Source organism: Oncorhynchus kisutch, linkage group LG9 (assembly GCF_002021735.2).
Source record: "Oncorhynchus kisutch isolate 150728-3 linkage group LG9, Okis_V2, whole genome shotgun sequence".
Classification (NCBI taxonomy): domain Eukaryota; kingdom Metazoa; phylum Chordata; class Actinopteri; order Salmoniformes; family Salmonidae; genus Oncorhynchus; species Oncorhynchus kisutch.
In genome coordinates, this window is record NC_034182.2 from 27,096,846 (window position 1) to 27,117,290 (window position 20,445).

The following is a 20,445-nucleotide window of genomic DNA, read 5'->3' on the forward strand; positions in this document are numbered from 1 at the left end:
CTGTTTTTCTGCAAAGGGATCAGAACGACTGATCCGTGTAAAGGAAAGAATGAATGGGGCCATGTAAAAGACACCTGTCCACAACCTCAAACAGTCACACTCCAAACTCCACTATGGCCAAGAGTGAAAACCTCCTTCCATCAGCAAGGGCATTGAAGATGAAACGTGGCTGGGTCTTTCAGCATGACAATGATCCCAAACACACCACCCGGGCAACGAAGGAGTGGCTTCGTAAGAAGCATTTCAAGGTCCTGGAGTGGCCTAGCCAGTCTCCAGATCTCAACCCCATAGAACATCTTTGGAGGGACTTGAAAGTCTGTGTTGCCCAGCAACACCCCCAAAACATCACTGCTCTAGAAGAGATCGGCATGGAGGAATGGGCCAAAATACCAGAAACAGTGTGTGAAAACCTTGTGAAAACATTTGACCTCTGTCATTGCCAACAAAGGGTATATAACAAAGTATTGAGATAAACTTTTGTTATTGACCAAATACTTATTTTCCACCATAATTTGCAAATAAATTAATAAAAAATCCTACAATGTGATTTTCTGGATTTCTTTCCTCATTTTGTCTGTCATAGTTGAAGTGTACCTATGATGAAAATTACAGGCCTCTCTCATCTTTTTAATTGGGAGAACTTGCACAATTGGTGGTTGACTAAATACTTTTTTGCCCCACTGTAAATGCTCTCTTTGTGTGCAATACAGCATCTGTTCACCCACATACCTACAATACAGGAAGGGTGTGATTTGAAGTCTCAAACACCAATCAGAAATTAGGTGACTTACTGTCTCAGTAACTGTCAAGGACCTACATCACATTACAGCATCAGTCCATTTGGACTAAGGTCAGGTCAGGGAAGAGTAACCACTTAAGACGGACTGCAAAATGACCCCGATATACATCTGTATGGTGATTTTGCATCTCCTTTGTAAGTACCAAATGTACAGTAACGTACATACATGGGCTAGCAAGTATAGCGGCTATTTCCATTCACTTCAATTACCATTTTACTTAAACTAATGGCATGACTTAAACCTCTTTGGGATAGGGGGCAGCATTTTCACTTTTGGATAAATAGCGTGCCCAATTTCAACTTTCTGCTACTCATGCCAAGAATATAAGATATGCATATTATTTGGATAGAAAACACTCTGAAGTTTCTAAAACTGTTTGAATCATGTCTGTGAGTATAACAGAACTTATATAGCAGGCAAAACCCCGAGGACTAACCATTCAGGATTATTGTTTTTGAGGTCACTGTCTATTCAATGAGGTCTCATTGGGAAACGAGATTTCTAAAGCACTTGTTTGCAGTTCCTACCGCTTCCACTGGATGTCACCAGTCTTTGGAATTTGGTTGAGGTTATTCCTTTGTGCAATGAAGAAGTACAGCCATCTTGGAACAGGGTAACGTTATGTGTACTGTTTGAGAGTTGCGCAAGACTTGAAAAGTTGCGTTAGTTTGTGATCCTCCTGTATTGAAAACAGATAGACCCGTCTTCACTTTGATTGATTATTAACGTTTAAAAATACCTAAAGTTGTATTACAAAAGTAGTTTGAAATGTTTTGGCAAAGTTTACAGGTAACCTTTGAGATATTTTGTAGTGACGTTGCACAATTGGAAGCAGTTTTTTTTCTGGATCAAACGCGCCAAATAAATTGACATTTTGCATATATACCGACGGAATTAATCGAACAAAATTACCATTTGTGATGTTTTTGGGACATATTGGAGTGCCAACAAAAGAAGCTAAGGCATGATTTATATTTTATTTCTGCGTTTTGTGTGGTGCCTGCAGGGTTGAAATATGCTATTCTCTCTTTGTTTACTGTTGTGCTATCATCAGAGAATAGCTTCTTATGCTTTTGCCGAAAAGCCTTTTTGTTGGCTGGATTCACAACGAGTGTAGCATTAATTTGGTATCTTACATGTGTGATTTAATGAACATTTGAATTTTATAGTATTTTATTTGAATCTGGCGCTCTGTATTTTCCCTGGCAATTGGCCAAGTAAGACATTTGCGTCCCCCCTATCCCAGAGAGGTTTTAAGGCATTGGCATACATGGACTCCTTTGCTTTAAAGCCTTGGAATTCTAATCCTTTCTAATGTTTTTATTTGATCAGATTTTAATAGCTAGCATTTTGATGGCCATAACGAATAGATATGGTGACTGCGGGCACCATTGTTTAACTCCTCGACAATTCAAAACTTTCTAAGAAGTAGCCGCTATTTACTATTTTAAACCTGGGGTTGCTATACATTACTTTTACCCATTTTACAAGAGAATCACTGAAATTAAATCCAGTTTTAGTTTATCAAAGGCCTTTTCAAAATCCTCTATAAATACCAGGCCTGGCTTCTTAGATGTTTCATGCTGTTCTATTATTTCTAGTTGTTGTCGTTTGTCGTATTTTATCTCCAATGTATCGTTCATGTAAAAAACCTTTCTGATCCAGATGAAAAATACCTGGTAAAACCTTTTTAATTCTGAGTGCTATGCATTTCGCTAGTATTTTTGCATCACAACATTGAAGTGTAAGAGGCCTTAAGTTTTTTAGATAGACTAGATCTTTATATTTGCCATCTGGGTCTTGTTTTAATACTGGTGAAATCAGACCTTCCTGCAGAGTACCTGACAGACTACCATTTTTATAAGAGTAGTTAAGACAAGCTAACAATGGAGCTTTGAGTATATCAAAAAAGGCTTGATATCCCTCTGCCGGTATGCCATCAAGCCCTGGGGTTTTTCCAGACTGAATAGCTTTAATACCTTTAAAAGTTATTCCTCTTTCTGTACATTTGTTAATTTTTTTGTATTATTTGGAAATAATTTGTTACAGTAATCATCATTCAAAGGGCGAGGATGAGACGGAAAAGAGAACATCTACTTAAAATATTTAGCTTCCTGTGTTGGAGATTCTGGAAGAATTTGTTGCATTTTTCGACATATTCCATCAAATGAAATGAAATATATTTATAAAGCCCTTCTTACATCAGCTGATACCTCAAAGTGCTGTACAGAAACCCAGCCGAAAACCCCAAACAGCAAGCAATGCAGGTGTAGAAGCACGGTGGCTAGGAAAAACTCCCTAGAAAGGCCAAAACCTAGGAAGAAACCTAGAGAGGAACCAGGCTATGAAGGGTGGCCAGTCCTCTTCTGGCTGTGCCGGGTGGAGATTAGTTTGCTTTATTTTTGTAATAGTTTACATTAGATCGTTCTTGAATAAGTTCCTCCAGTTCTTTTTGTTTTTCCTCTAACCTATTTTGTATCTCTATAGTATCGTTTTTATTGCTATCTACCTGTACTATTAGTTAGACAGAAACTGTTTTTTTAATTTATTATTTATGAATATTGAATTGAATGACCTCTGAAGGTACATTTAAATGTATCCCAGACAAGAAGCGTATTTGCTGAACCTATATTGTGCTGGAAATATTCAGTTATAAATGATTTTGTCTTAGTTAAAAATGGTCCTCCAGTAAACTTTGTTAATTTCCAATATCCCCATCCAAGTGGAAATTCTATAAGAATTATGTGAAGGCCAATTAGATGATCCGATCGCATTCTGTCTCCTATTAATACTTTTTCATTAAGGGCACGGTGATGATAGTTTGTAAAGTGATTTCCTTCATGGTGCATTGAGGTACTTAACACTGTGTTATAGTCTCCCACCATAATGATTTGATCGTTTGTTGCATGTAAATTCAATAAATTGGTATAAATATATTTGGACCATATAGATTAATGAGCCAAATCTATTTTTATATCCACTTTCATATTCAAAAAAATCTACCTTCCTTGAGAATCATTCCTGACTATTTGTATATTCAGATCAATTTTTTTATTTTATTAATATCTTCACACCTGTGACTATGGTGGGTATGTTTTTATTGTCTAGGGTTTTTTATATATCTCGGGATTTTTGTAAGTTTAGGTATTTGTATGTCTATGGTGGCCTGATTTGGTTCCCAATCAGAGGCAGCTGTTTATCGTTGTCTCTGATTGGGGACCATATTTAGGTAGACATATTTCCTTGGGTATTTTGTGGGTTCTTGTCTATGTGTAGTTGCCTGTTAGCACTCATGTGTATAGCGTTTCGGTCGGCCGGTCGTTAGTTTGTTCAGTGTTGCATTTCTTTAATAAATTAAGAATGTACGCTTGCTGCGCCTTGGTCTCCTCCTTACGACAGATGTGACAACACCTTTTGAGTTCCTTTGTTCATGACAGAATTATTTCACCATTCCTTTTTCCACACAACATAATCTAAGGATGTAGAGTGAGTTTCCTGTAAACAGTATATGTTATATTCCTTTTCTTTTAGCCACATAAAGACTGATCTTCTTTCTTTCGAATCTGCTAAACCATTATAATTATAACTGCCTATACTTATTTCACCCTTTACCATAACTAGATACTATTCTCTGTCTAAATTGACCATAATTAGTGCTTGTAAAATTACTACTATAAGAGGTATTATGAGTCAAAATTAAAGATTTCAAATGTCTGATATTTAGAACTCAAGAAACAGGTTCTAGCAATATTTGTTTTATTCCCTTGTCTGTTTTCCTGTGAGCCAATGTCACTGATGTTAGAAAAGTCTGATTAGGTTGATATTGGATGTGATTTAGTGATAGTCTTACTCTTATCCAGACATCATACACACTATGTGTGATGTCCAAATAAATAATAACCCAGACAATTTGCATGGTAGAGTGTCTATGTGTGTAACATGAAGTGAGTATAGCCTTAATATTCAGGATGATAATTGTAATCCATATCGTATCACCATCATAGTTGCATCATAATTACATTTAACATCATTTTCATGGAAAAACACATCCCAGCATTTCCACAGCAATTGACATTTCACATGATCATGAAAGATACCTGGCATTACTATAGAGACAGCTTCACTACAGTACACATGTATACCATACAATACGTTACTATTCCCCATTGCTTGTTGTTAAAATAGATAAACATGTAGACAAAGATAGACAAAAAAAACATTAAAATATAGAAAAGTTAACAACAATAGAGAGAGAGGGGAGAGAAGAGAGAGAGTGAGAGAAGAGAGATCAAGTGTGTGTATGTATGAGTCCGTATGTGTAAGCGAACATGTAATTGAGTGCGTGTGCTCATAGTGTTCAGATATTTTTACAGTTCCCATACTTTTATCCTGTAACCTGACGTCCCCGTAGAATTCAGTACAGCCATGGTGTTATGGAGCTGTCTCTTAAGAGCTGTCCGTCTGTATAGACCATGTCCACAATGAGAAAGGCACGCTGACCCTTCTCCCTGTACAAGATTCAGCCTCTTACAACGTCCGTTTATCTCCCGGGAAAATTGGTAATTGAGACCGAATTTGGTCCCTGTTCATTTCTCTACCATAAGTTGCTTCCAACGTCGTTTTAGAGAATCTGGCAGTACGTCCAATCGGCATCACAACCGCATACCACGTGTAACAACGCCAGCCCAGGACTTCCACATTAGTCTTCATCACCTGCGAGATCGTCTGAGACCAGCCACCTGGAAAGCTGATGAAGCAGAAACCGTCTCAGCAAAGCTCATCTGCATGCTCGTCGTTCTCACCAGGGTCTGTTCGGCATCGTAACTGACTTCAGTGGTCTTCCCAGATATATGTAAAGGATTTCTCTGTTCTTTGCTCCATTCATCTTTCATCTTTTCATCGATCCTGACTAGTTTCCCAGTCCCTGCCGCTGAAAAACATCCCCACAGCATGATGCTGCCACCACTGTGCATCACCATTGGGATGGTGTCAGGTTTCCTCCAGACGTGATGTTTGACATTCAGGCCAAAGAGTTCAATCTTGGTTTGATCAGACCAGAGAATGTTTCTCATGGTTTGAGAGTCCTTTAGTTTACTTTTGCCAAACTCCAAGCGGGCTGTCATGTGCCTTTTACTGAAGAGTGGCTTCTGTCTGGCCACTCTAAAGGCCTGATTGGTGGAGTGCTGCAGAGATGGCTGTCTGGAAGGTTCTTCCATCTCCACAGAGGAACTCTGGAGCTCTGTCAGAGTGACTATCGGGTTCTTGGTCACCTCCCTGACCAAGGCCCCTCTCCCCCAATTGCTCAGTTTGGCCGGGCGTCCATCTCTAGAAAGAGTCTTGGTGGTTACAAACCTCTTCAGTTTAAGAATGATGGAGTCCACTGTGTTCTTGGGGACCTTCAATGCTGCAGAAATGTGGTACCCTTCCCCCTGCTACATGTGATTATGGAGATTTCAAAGATGATTTCGTAAGGGACCAAGTGATTGACAAGCGTCACTCAAATGTGTTGCGCAAACGGTTTCTGTGAAAGAGGGAGCTCACTCTCACCGCTCTAATGGATATAGCAAGAGCAATGGAGGCTGTTGACCAGCATGCGGCAAGAATGGAAAGACTGAATGTCAATGCAAAACACCTGCTACACAAGATGACAAACCAGACAATGACAATGATGAACATGTGTTCACACCTACCAGCTGTACTGATGATGCTAAAATGCAGTTATTAGTCAATGGCCAGCCAGTTAACATGTTAATTGACTCTTGGGCTAGCTGTGGTATTGTGGGCACAGCAACATTCAGTCATTTGCAGACCAAATGCAATGTGCAATTGAAACCAACAGACTTTACCCATATGGTTCAACACAACCATTAGCAGTTGAGGGCTTGTTCACTGCCAACATTACAGCAGTTGTTAGTTCTGAGTCAGTCACTGCAGACATTCTAGTCGTGAAAGATGCACAGACATCTGTACTGCGAATGATATCAGCAGTTGCTCTTGGCATTTTGCACATAGGGTCAAAGGTCTATAAGGTCTATAAGCTCAGTCCAAGGTGATGACAGACATTCAAAGCTGCACAGGAACGCAAAGACTGTTTCACAGGCCTGGGAAAACTGAAAGACTTCCAGTTATCAATTCATGTAGATGAGACTGTCACACCTGCTGCACAGCCAGTATGCAGAATACCATTCAGTGTCAGGAAGCTAGTTGAAGAGAAGACAAACGAGCTAGAGGACATTGATGTTATTGAGAAAATGAAAGGACCTACACCATGTTTGTCCCCATTAGTTGTACTAAACAATAAAACCGGTGACATCAGAGTATGTGTTGACATGCATAGAGCAAATGAAGCTGTTGTGCGGGAGCGACACCCCATCCCCACCATCGACGAGATCCTGGAGGACATGTCAGGAGCTGTGGTCTTCTCAAAACTGAACCTAAAGTGGAGATATCATCAGATCGAACTGAAACCTGAGTCTCGTTCCCTGGCCACATTTGTGACTCACACAGGTATGTTCGGTGTCTCCTCTGCTCCAGAGACATATCAGCACATCATCTGCCAAGTCCTACAAGGCATTGATGGGGTCCACAACATCTCAGATTATATCATTGTGTTTGGGAAGAACACACAAGACCACAACAAATGACTAGACCAAGTCCTGGCACGACTACAGGAGAGGGAACTCACCCTCAACAGTAACAAATGTGAATTGCGACTGACGGAGATGGAGTTCATGGGCCACATTCTCTCAAAGAATGGCATTGGAGCAGCTCAATCAAAGGTGGAAGCGGTGCAGAACACTAGCAGACCGACAAATGTTGCTGAAATAAGGAGTTTCTTAGGACTAGTAAACTACTGTGGCAGATTTATCCCTAATCTGGCAACCACATCTGAACCGCTGAGAAAACTCACAAAAGCCTAATGCAAATGGACATGGAGAGATGAACAAGAATCATTATTCATATCACTGAAGAATGCACTGGCCAGTTCACACAACATGGCCTACTTCAATCAAGATGCAGAGACATGTGATTGGGGATGCTAGTCCCGTGGGCTAGGGGCTATTTTGAGTTAGAAGCAAAAAGATGGTTCAAAGGCCAGTGTACTACGCTAGCTGTGCTCTCACAAATGTAGAGCGACGCTATTCTCAGACTGAGAGAGAGGCACTCGCCATAGTATGGGCGTGTGAGAAATGTCATATGTGTCTCTATGGCTAAGACTTTGTAATGGTAACCGACCACCAGCCTTTAGAGACAATTTATTCTCCAAAATCCAAACCACCAGCGAGGATCGAGAGATGGGCACTGAGAATGCAGCCTTACAGATTCAAGATTGTATACAAGCCTGGGCCTCAGAATGCAGCCGACTCACTGTCACGGTTGACTCTGAACCCTCCGGCATCTCTACACTATGGGGGACGACCACATCTACTACGTAGCCAAACACGCAGTGCCATGTGCATTCACCCCACGAGAGCTGGAGGAAATGTCAGCAAAGATCCTAGTTCTAGCTACTCTATGAGCAAGCGTCAGACAGGGTGACTAGAGCACATGCGACACTGCATACCGACGTGTTCAAGAAGAACTCTCTATTGTTGGACAGATAGTTCTACGAGACCAACCGCATTATAATGCCACGAGCAGCTCAGAAACTGACTTTTATGTCAGCATACAAAGGGCATCAGGGGATAGTAAAAACAAAACAGAGACTGCATACAAAAGTGTGGTGGCCAAACATTGATAAAGAGGTTGAACTGCTGGTGAAGTCCTGTCCAGCATGTCAAGTCAATGGCACACTGCCAAAGCAGGTCCCCGCAGTCAGAACAATGCTACCCGCTAAACCATGGCAGATCCTAGCCATTGACATATGGGGGCCGTTTCTAACAGGAGAACACCCTTCTCGTAACGGACTACTACTCAAGATGGGTTGATGTAAGTATCCTAAACCGTATCACCACTGCTAATTTAATCAAAAGCCTAAGGGTAACGTTCACAGTCCATGGGTATCCTGAGTCTATTGTGACAGATAATGGAGTGATTTCTGAGCATACGTGGAGGAAAACGGGATCCGACACCGCCGCATCACTCCATACTGGCCACAGGCCAACGGCGAAGTTGAAAGACAGAACAGGACTCTTGTGAAAGCAATTCACGCCACTCAGAGGGGAAGGATTAGCTCACAGAACTACAGACGTTTCTCATGGCCTACAGGAATACGCCACACTCAGTCACAGGCCGCAGTCCAGCTAAACTGTTGTTCCACCGCCAAATTAGAACCAAACTGCCAGAGCTGTCAGCCGACATGCAGCTTGGAGCTGAACCACACGACAACGCCATTCTGCTTGCCGATGCTGAAAGGAGAGAGGACGACAGAACGCTGACAGATCTGGGAGAGCATCTGAAAGCACAATCCAAAGCCGACCAAGTTGTCAACTACATTCGAACCAAAACCATACACTGTCGTGGACAGGAAGGGGAAATCTGTTGTTCTGGAAAAGAATATGCCATGCAACGTGTTTATTTTGTGAAGTCAGCAGGGCAGTCAGGACAATGGACAATGGACTACTAGTGACAGAGCAGGGCAGAGCCTGACAAACTGCCTAGACAAGTGCCTGCACCTGGTGAGGCCATTCAACTACAGCCCCGACCCCAAAGACTCAGACAACAAGCTGTGCATCTGAAGGACTATGTTAGATAGACATGCTGCCATAATGGAGCAGAATAATCTCCGGCACAGTCTCATTGGCATGGGCAGTCTACCCCTAGCCATCACAGAAAAGTTCCGGTAAGAATTATTGTCAACAAAAGAGTTCCAGCAATGTAACCAGTGTTATTTAACTAGGCAAGTCAGTTAAGAACAAATTCTTATTTTCAATGACGGCCTAGGAACAGTGGGTTAACTGCTTTGTTCAGAACAACAGATTTTTACCTTGTCAGCTCAGGGATTTGATCTTGCAACCTTTTGGTTATTAGTCCAATGCTCTAACCACTAGGTCACCTGCCGCCCAGGTAGTCTAGTAGTTTAAAGAAAGTAGAAGTAAACATTAAAGTATGTTGTTGTTGTAAAAATATGTTAATAGTGTATACAAGAAATACCATATTTTGAGTACTAGATCATGTTTTGTTACGTTATAATGCATAGATCTGCAGTTTGGAGATGTGTTATCATAGTGGATAGACAAACATCTAAGAAAAGGAGGGATGTAGTGTATTAGCGACACCTAGTAGTGCAATACCAGCGGAGCACTAGGAGCCACTTGAGGAACGGAGGGGGGCGATGCATGGGAAGACGAGAAATAAAGTCAATGATTCCTGTGAGTCAAGTTGATACATTACAAGTAGCACCGATCCACAGCATCGTCTTGCTTTGTAAAATATATATTTAGGTGAAATATCCCTCCTTTCATCAATACACTAAAAGCCCATTGCTAGAACATGTGATCAAGATTACTGGTGAAACGGCATTCAATTGTTACGTTGTCCACCAACTTTGCAACTAGGAATGGAGCAGGCTGAGAAATCTCAGATGATTTGGTCACATCTGAAACAAAATCAGGTATATCCATTGAGAAAAAGACAGAATACCAAACACTTATTATTGAACCCAGATTGAAAGTAGACTTTCTCAGGAAATGTGTCACTTACAGGAGTTGCAGAGAAGAAGAAAGAGCAAGAGCTCAACAATCTGGTCCTCTAGCTTTTCTGGATCAGGAGTGATTTGTTAAGTGCATCCTGTGCTAAGTCTCAGAATCACACATCTTATGTCTGATTGGTTAGATCTAGATGGTCTGTCAGATTTGTTACGCTGAACACTCAAATGGCTGCCCAGTAGGTCTTTTGTGGAACAGGAACAGTCCTTCTATGAAGTTTGAATCAGTGTCACTTTGCAAGAAAGGATAGAAGAAAATACAACCTGAAAATATGATGTTTGGTCACCCATGTTGCCAGTTTCAGGTCTTTCCTTTGACTTTACAATTCTCATTGTTTTTAACAGTTTAATATATCTAAACGTAACATATAACACGTGATTAAAGTACACTGGGGAGTAATAACAAACTCTTAATGGAAGCAGTGATTTTTGATCAGCAACATTTATTCAGTTATGAGGCCATTTGTACATCTAAGACAGAGAAACAATGAAAGGCTACTCATCGAAGTTGCTTTTATGGGTTACAAGTACATGTATTTTCTATTTTATTTAGCTATTAGTTACGTACTAAAATCTCTTTTATTTTTACCAGTCGTCACAAGGCCTTCGAAGTTATTTCTATTGTATATGGATGTGGTTTCTGTTCAATGTGGTGAGGTTGTTCACATATCTCACTCCTGCTGAAGGTACCTGACCTCAGAGTACTCTGCATCCTCTCTGCTGGTCTGGGCTCTCTCTCTTCTGGAGGAGGGGCTTTTCTTGGTGGTGAAATTCACAGCTGCATAGTTTACCACGTCACTGTCTCGGTTCTGTGTGAGAGAGGTGGAGCCATATCAAGACATTATACTGGTCACATCTACTAGATAAACCCTTTTGAGATGGAGAAAAAAAGTGACATAACAAAGAGTTTACCTGACCGACTGGTGACCTATCAGTTGCATCTTCAAATTAAAAACAAGATGAAAAACGCATTACATATATAAGCTATCTCGGGTCAGGGGTGAAAGTAGATAGAATTTCTTACCAGTACGGGACACCCAAGCATTTAAGGCCATATATACTATCAAGATGTTCAAACGTTCATCGATGACCAGCAAGGTCAAATAATAATCACAGTGGTTGTAGAGGGTGCAACAGGTCAGTACCTCAGGATTAAATGTCAGTTGGCTTTTCATAGTCGAGAATTCAGAGGTCGAGACAGCAGGTGCGGTAGAGAGAGAGTCGAAAACAGGCCAGGCAGTCCAGATGCCTTATCCTAGGGCTCAGGTCCTTCGGGACGGGAGGGAGAGACACCAGATAAGACAGGAGAATTACACCAGATATAACAGACTGAACACATAGACTATTGCAGAATAGATACTGGAGAATAGAGATTGAGAAATTTAAAATCGGCTACATGTCATATTAAAAAGAATAGAAACACAATAGGTCAGGAGCCAGACAGGGAGCCTGAATTATTTAGGCTATATTATTTAAATTATTTCAAGGTTAAAGCCAACAAAGAAATACATTGTGAAGGATTTGCAAGTCCGACACAACAGGCTGGTAGCACTCATAAAGCGCTCAGCATTTAAAAAACATTTTGTTGTATTCAATCGTTATAATCTATAAATTGCGCATGTATTCTGACTTACTTAGAAGTAAATACATAAATAAGAATAGAATACGTTTCGAAACACTTCTACATGAATGTGTATAATACCAGGATTATGGACAGTCCTGATGGATTGTGAATAATGATGAATGAGAAAGTTACAGACGCACAAATATCATACCCCCAAGACATGCTGTATGACAAGGGTTATGTTGAGAGGTAGCTTACAAGTATGCATTTCATAGCACTGTTTACACCCCACTGTATTCTGTATATATGATGAATAAAATCGGATTTGATTTTTGACAGTAAGGATGCTTTCCATTTCAGGAGACATAGTTCTAAAAGAAAGTACACCAGGGTTATATCTCCAGATAAATTTGACCAGGAGGGCTGTATTGCTCAGAGTTGGCAACCCAGCAACAAGGCACACTTGTTGTGTCAACATGAGATGCAGTTCAGCCTTTAGAGGAAGCAGACCTTCAAGTAGGTTGTTGGAAATGCTCTGTGGTATGTTGGGTATTTGGTGGCATTGATGAAGAGTGATGCAAAAAAACATGCTGCCAATCAGATGACTTTGTAGGAGTCCCACCATCCCGCATCCATTCCACACCTCTAACCGCATCAGTCCTCCGTTCCTGTACGGACTACTCCACCACCAGCTGGTTCTCTGTCCATGGCCTTGACACCTGTGCCCGGCTGGGTCTCTGTTCATGATCTCCACACCTGTGCCCTGCTGGGCCTCTGTTCATGATCTCCACACCCGTGCTCGGCTGGGCCTCTGTTCATGATCTCCACAACCGGGGCCCTGCTAGGTCTCTGTCCGTGCCCGACACCTATGCTCGACTGACACTCAGTCAGCAATGTCCTCTGCTCCTTACAGGCTGGGCATTCTGATGGAACAGGCTGTCATGCCCTGACCATAGAGAGCCTTTTTATTCTCTATTTTGGTTCGGTCGGTGTGTGACTAGGGTGGGTAATCTAGGTTGTTTATCTATATGATGGCCTGGTATGGTTCCCAATCAGAGGCAGCTGTTTATCGTTGTCTCTGATTGGGGATCATATTTAGGCAGCCATTTCCCCACTGTGTTTTGTGGGATCTTGTTTATGTGTAGTTGCCTGTGAGCACTTCATTTTCTTCATGTTTCGTTCGTTCTTTAATGTTTTGTGCATTTCATTCAATAAACATGTGGAACCCATATCATGCTGCTCTTTGGTCCGAGTATGCTTACAACGAGGATCGTGACACAGGCGATGAGTCACTCTCCATTTTCAGTTAATTATATATAATTGTAATTATTTGTGTTCAATTGTCCCTCTGTGGTGTCAAAAGTATTCTCCCCTTAATTCACTAAGGGAACAAAAGCCCTTAGCTGAATTCTCAAATTACATTTTGATCAATTAATGTCAGTCTTTGAATGCTCCATTGTATAAACTATTTCATTTTCCAGCTTGCGTGCCTTGTGCAAACAATTAGAGTATATTTGTCATGCTCACGTCCTCCTCCAATTCGGTGTCTTCAATTACTTCCTTGATTTACAATCAAAACAATTTTGCCAACATTAGGTTTTCGATGTGAACTTGATATTACATTTATAAATTAAGCCATTTCTCTTATTTGAGATAAACAACTCCTGTGGTGTTTAGGCTTAATACATTTAGGCTATAAATTAATTTCTATAAATTCGAATCCTGAAGAGTGTGAGCGGCTTGACACAAAGGGACAGGTTTTCATAATAAAAAGTGATGATGATGACAGATTTACAGGCTGAGAGGAACGAGGATTGTCGGATGAAGCCCGATACTTTTCTACTCTCAGATTGTCAGAAGTAAGGAAAAGAAAGCATTAAAAACGACTAAATACAGCCGTGTCGGGATTCGTTACACAGTATCATTGGCGAGTATGTTCATTCTTGGTTGAAAATGCCCTCCGATTTCGCTACACTCGTTAATTCCTGGTGTAGCAACCTCGACTGATGAGCTTTATCCTGCTGCATTAGATTATTAATTAAATTAAAATTATATTGCCATTACCAGTATATTTGCGTTGAACAGTGTAAGGAACCATATGTTCCAACTGATGACCTTCCTACTGCACAGAATGTGGGCAATACAGCTGAACCTGCCAGAGCTTCCTGGGCATCCAGAGCAGCAGAGGACGGGCAAAGTTCCTCTCCATCTCTACTGAGCTGCAGATGGTGGTGGAGGGCGATCCCACCACATTTTGTCAACCCTGACAAAGTCCATCTCTGGAATCCCATTCCCAGGCAAAATGCGTTGCCATCCCTTGGTAAGGCATACTGCGCTCCCTGAAATCCGAAGACAACAACATCCCCACATGAGAAATAATGTATTGATGATCAATTCCCCAGAGAACAGGTCATCATATCACATGAGACATACTGTGTAGGCCTAGTGTATTGTTTAAAATGCAAGTGCTCACTGTAAATACGTCAAATACAGGCTGGATGGGCTGAAAAGTAGAACTATTCATTTAATTAAATCAATAGATTAAACACCATCAAAAGACGATATTTTGTTTTACTTGTCTATTATCTCCATAAACTAAACATCATCATTAATGAAAATAATAACTCTAGAATAGTATGAAAATAGTGGGGTTAACAGACTATTTTGATGGTCAGTCATCGGACGTTAAACTAGCTAACGTTACTTCATTAACCTGTGTCAGTGTCAAAACCCCAGTTTACTAATGCGTTAGATAGCGTTACTAAAGCTACACTGTAAATCTTGTTAACTGAACCGAGCTAACATATTACTGTAGCCTAATACACTGATCTTACCTGCTAGATATTCCGATCGATGATGATGATCAATGAAAACAGTAGACAACAAAAAATTGTAGCTAACGTTACTTCAGAAAATAAAGATCATTTGCGAACAAAATTACCTGAGGAAATCTATTTTTCCATGATCCTCTTCTAGCGTTTTAAGGTCCCGCCAAAGCTCATAGCTAACGTTACTTCAGAAACGAAAGAAAACTCGCAAACAAATTACCTAAAAGGAAATATCTCTTGACGAGAGTTTAAAGGTCCCACCATAGCTCTATCCTCATTGGTCAATTCTTGTTTACTTCCTGGTTGCACTGGCATCTCGGATTGGTTGTTGAGTGCAATTCTTGGTTAATTTTTGGATGCAGACGGCGATATGATTGGTTGTCGCAACCAGAAATTTCCTCAACTCACCTTGTCAGGGGGTGCAACACTGTCGATAGCGTGCTGGACCTCGGGCAAGAAGGTTGAGGTTTTGAATCCTGCTTGTTTCATTTGAAGTTGTACACAATTATCAGTTAATATTTGGTTTTTATTACCCATTCATTGTCAGTTAGAGACACAGTAGTGCATTAGGACCCAAAAGCATAATCATTGCAAATCAATCCCAGAACAACAGGAAAGGACCTTGTGAAGGGGTTGGAGGAAACAGGTACAAAAGTATCTATATCCATAGTAAAACAATTACTATATTGACATAACCTGAAAGGCCGCTCAGCAAGGAAGAAGCCACTGCTCCAAAACCGCCCTAAAAAAGCCAGACTACACATTGCAGCTGCACATGGGGACAAAGATCGTACTTTTTGGAGAAATGTCCTCTGGTCTGATTAAAAAAATATATAACTGTTTGGCCATAATGACCATTGCTGTGTTTGGAGGGAAAAGGGGGAGGCTAGCAAGCTGAAGAACACCATCCCAACCATGACGCACGGGAGTGGCAGCATCATGTTGTGGGGGTACTTTGCTGCAGGAGGGACTGGTGCACTTCACAAAATACATGGCGTCATAAGGGAGGAAAATTATGTGGATATATATATACATTTTTATTTTTTAATTTTTACCAATTTTTTCTCCCCAATTTTGTGGTGTCCAATTGTTAGTAGCTACTATCTTGTCTCATTGCTACAACTCCCGTATGGGCTCGGGAGAGACAAAGGTTGAAGGTCGTGTGTCCTCCAATACACAACCTAACCAAGCCACACTGCTTCTTAACACAGCGTGCATCCAACCCGGAAGCCAGCCGCACCAATGTGCAGCTGGCTTCCGGGTTGGTGCAAGCTTGGTTAGCGTGAGCTGCACCCGACCTGCCACAGGAGTCGCTAGTCCGTGATGAGACAGATGTATCCCTACCGGCCAAGTCCTCCCTAAACCAGACGACGCTAGACCGATTGTGCGTCGCCCCATGGACCTCCCGGTCACGGCCGGTTATGACAGAGCCTGGGCGTGAACCCAGGGTCTCTGGTGGCACAGCTGGCGCTGCAGTACAGCACCCTTCACCACAGCGCCACCCAGGAGTCCCTTATGTGGAAATATTGAAGCAAGATCTCAAGACGTCAGTCAGGAAGTTAAAACTTGATCGCAAATGGGTCTTCCAAATCCCACAATGACCCCAAGCATGCTTCCAAAGTTGTGGCAAAATGGCTTATGGACAAAAAATCAAGGTATTGGAGTGGCCATCACAAAGCCCTGACATCAATCCTATGGAACATTTGTGGGCAGAACTGAAAAGGCGTGTGCGAGCAAGGAGGCCTACAAACCTGACTCTGTTACACCAGCTCTGTCAGGAGGAATGGGCCAAAATTCACCCAACTTGTTGTGGGAAGCTTGTGGAAGGCTACCCGAAATGTTTGACCCAAGTTAAACAATTTAAAGACAATGCTACCAAATACTAATTGAGTGTATGTAAACTTCTGACACACTGGGAATGTGATGAAAGAAATAAAAGCTGAAATAAATAATTCTCTCCACTATTATTCTGACATTTCACATTTTTAGAATAAAGTGGTGATCCTAGCTGACCTAAGACAGAGCATTTTTACTTGGATTAAATGTCAGGAATTGTGAAAAACTGAGTTTAAATGTATTTGGCTAAGGTGTATGTATTCTGACTTCAACTGTATAGTCTTGTTGGCCTAATTTCAAACCTTTGTTTGTTACCAGTACCTTGTTCATAAAGGAAGAGTTGACAAAACTATTGAGACACTCAATCTTTATCTGCACTTTGTCATCTTGTTGAATGCTTTAGGACCGGAAATCTGACGAGAGAGAGAGAGATCATAAGGGACATTTAATCCCCCAGTGTTTGTCTATGAGAGACCCGGTGATGTTGACCTCAATAGGTCTCACTTTACACTGAGCTACTCCTTCCTCTCACTCATACCATCAGAAGTGATGTGTACCCTCACTGGCCCCTCCTCTACCTCAGACCCAAATCATATTCTCCTTATAAGGTGCTTCTCACAATAGGGGTATGTGATCAGTGCAAAGCCAAGACAGGAAATACTAAGGTGTGAATAACATCATGAGAAAGGCCATTTTGATTTATCTCTTTATCTTTCTATGTGATCAGTATTATGCAATTGTCTACTGCTGGGTACACCCTTTAAACAAAAAAATACCATGTCACTAACACACACACACATAACAGAGATCTAAGTTAAGAGAGGCGAAAAGAGGCAACTGATCCTCTGCGGCCATTAAACAGTGTTTTTACTTCTAACTCTCTAACCACACCCAGTACCACCTGAGCTGTGTGACCTAACTGTGTTGGAGAGAGCTAGAGTGGCCCTAAGGTACAACTAACAAACACTACAGAGATATTTGCTGATTTACATTTCAATACATGTAATTGATCTACACAGATACAATATAGCAAGATTTAAACTTGTATTGAAAGATATGGCAAATCAATATATTCAAAGATATGGCCAACCAATTTCCCTCCTCTTCCATCCTCCTCCACGTTGTCATCTTGAAGCAGTATACACTACATGGGTGTCCAGCTCCTTCTCTCTTCTCTTCTCCATTTTCCTCTTCTTGGAGATGAAATTTAGGGTGGCATAATTCAATGCATCTGAATCTTGGATCTGTGGATTTGCGAACATCATGAAATAGGCTACGGTTGTAATTTTCACTATTTCTGAATTGCTTATATTTCAGTATTTAATCATACAGCATCTACCTGATAATTTTGTAGTTGTCTTTGAGAATCACGTTCTGAATATGACATAAAAGAGAGACGAGAGAAAAGATTAACGGATCATTCTATTCCAGTGTACACACTGACTCTTCACGGGCCACAAATAGTCAGTACACACTGACACACTGACTGTAGTTCACAGGCCACATATAATCATAAAATGATATGATCCTACCTGTGTTTTGTCTTTTTGCATCTTGTATGATCTTGAGGACCAAGATGAGGATGACTATCAGGAGGACAGCAGTCACAACACCCAGGATCACAACCAGGGGAAGGAGGTACATGATGGGTTCATCATCCTCTCCTACAATACCGATAGTTCCATTACACTACCACCCATCACAACCAGTGGGAAAAGTTTCATTGATCATTCATCCTCTCTTATCAAAACAATTAATTTAGAATCACAAGTATAAAAACTACACCCATTTAATCTAACAATTATGAGCTTATATCGAAGATATGGGTTAAAATTTATGTTTGAAATGATTTTCACCATATAATAACAGACTAAGCATACCTTCAGGACATTTCTCTGGCTCTTTGTCAGAATCCTTGTAACCTTTTGGATGAATAGGAAAGTTGAATATTCCTACCACATAAAGTTGATTGAAAGTTAACTTGTGGTAGTCACAGCTGAGAAATGATTACCTTGAACCATCAGGAAAGTCATGTTGGTGAAGATTAAGTACTGATTGTACATTCCACAGCAGTACACACCAGAATCAGCTACATTCACCTCTGTGATTTTGAGGAAAATTATTCTATTGCTGATGAACATTTCCACATGGCTGGGCTGAAAACCATTGTGATGCTTGACATACGGCTGAGAGCTGTACATAGACGCGATGCACAGAGGCTCTGAGACGTTGACTTGTTTGAACCAGGCAACGTGTCCTGGTCCTTTAAGGACATCAGTGCACTGTAGGGTGACATTATCCCCAGGATGGACCACCACTGAGAGTGGCGGAGAGACCAACATGACAGGGGTCAAACCTGAAGGAGAGAAAACAGATTTAGAAACATAACTTTCTGTGTAATTCTTATGGAAAGTACATCTGGTGTGATTGAATAAAAAGCTATTGTTCACACACACAATCTTTTGCACACTAGACACAGTCACAACTATTTGACAGACCAAATCTATTAAAGTCTGAGATGAAGATAAAGTATCTTACAGAAGCCGTAGAGGACCAGAGCTGATACATATATTTGTGCCATTCTGTGTGTACATCTACACTGCCAGACAATTAAGGAAGGACTGAATCTTCAAAGATGAGAGATGAAAGTAACTTGAAATGATGGGCGGTACATAGTGTGACAACCATATAGCTGCATACACCCCAGATTGATAACAAGCCACGGGTTTTCCACTCTCGCATTTGGTTTGAGAGAGAGAATGCGAAGATATTTCAGTTGCAGACTGCCGTACTGTCGTATATCATTATCATAGAGGTTCCCAGAATATAATATTGTAAATACTCAGAATTGATCAAATTTATTGCAATAGACCAGTTGGTTACACATAGTGTCCATTTTAAAGTAAGTTTGGATGAAAGCAAATATTTCAAATCTGAATCTGTTTTCTCAATGATGATGCCCAGCATGGTTAGATTGCATAATTACACTACCGGTCAAAGGTTTTAGAATACCTACCCAGTCAAGGGTTTTTCTTTTTTTAAACTGTTTTCTACATTGTATAATTAGAGTGAAGACATCAAAACTATTAAATAACACATATGGAATCATATAGTACCCCAAAAATGTTAAACATGAAAATACATTTTATATTTGAGATTCTTCAAATAGCCACCCTTTGCCTTGATGACAGCTTTGCACACTCTTGGCATGGTCTCGACCAGCTTCACCTGAAATGCTTTTCCAACAGCCTTGAAGGTGTTCCCACATATGCTGAGCAGTTGTTGTTGGCTGCTTTTCCTTCACTCTGTGGTCCGACTCATCCCAAACCATCTCAATTTGGTTGAGGTCGGGTGATTGGGGAGGGCAGGTCAACTGATGCAGCACTCCATCACTCTCCTTCTAGGTCAAATAGTCCTTACACAGCCTGGAGGTGTGTTGAGTCATTGTCCTGTTTAAAAAACAAATTATAGTGCCACTAAGCCCAAACCAGATGGGATGGCGTATCGCTGCAGAATGCTGTGGTAGCCATGCTGGTTAAGTGTGCCTTGAATTCTAAATAAATCACAGACAGCATCAGCAGCAAAGCACCCCCACAGCATAACTCCACCTCCTCCATGCTTTACGGTGGGAAATCATCCGTTCACCAACACCGCGTCTCACAAAGACACGGTGGTTGGAACCAAAAATCTCCAATTTGGACTCCAGACCAAAGGGCAAATTTCCACCGGTCTATTGTCCGTTGCTTGTGTTTCTTGGCCCAAGCAAGTCTC

At 41.1% G+C, this 20,445-nt stretch overlaps 1 protein-coding gene and 1 long non-coding RNA gene across 3 annotated transcripts; both read right to left on the reverse strand.

Annotated features, from left to right (window-relative positions):
* Positions 1–10,869: 10,869 nt before the first annotated feature.
* LOC109879299 (uncharacterized) lies at positions 10,870–15,099 on the reverse strand. 2 transcript variants are annotated; one of them, XR_002253511.2, is made up of 4 exons: positions 14,952–15,099; positions 14,075–14,349; positions 11,592–11,715; positions 10,870–11,255 (listed from the first exon to the last, which is right to left on the reverse strand). It is a non-coding gene; the product is annotated as an uncharacterized LOC109879299 (long non-coding RNA). The 2 variants fall into 2 exon arrangements; XR_002253510.2 differs by having other exon boundaries at positions 14,845–14,957.
* A 2,267-nt stretch (positions 15,100–17,366) lies between these two features.
* LOC109879350 (uncharacterized) lies at positions 17,367–19,291 on the reverse strand. Its single transcript, XM_020471524.2, has 6 exons — positions 19,213–19,291; positions 18,686–19,030; positions 18,555–18,596; positions 18,207–18,338; positions 18,014–18,048; positions 17,367–17,918 (listed from the first exon to the last, which is right to left on the reverse strand). The coding sequence occupies exons 1-6, from the start codon at positions 19,253–19,255 to the stop codon at positions 17,799–17,801; spliced, it is 717 nt and encodes a 238-aa protein (XP_020327113.1). The 5' UTR covers positions 19,256–19,291; the 3' UTR covers positions 17,367–17,798.
* Between the last annotated feature and the right edge of the window lie 1,154 nt (positions 19,292–20,445).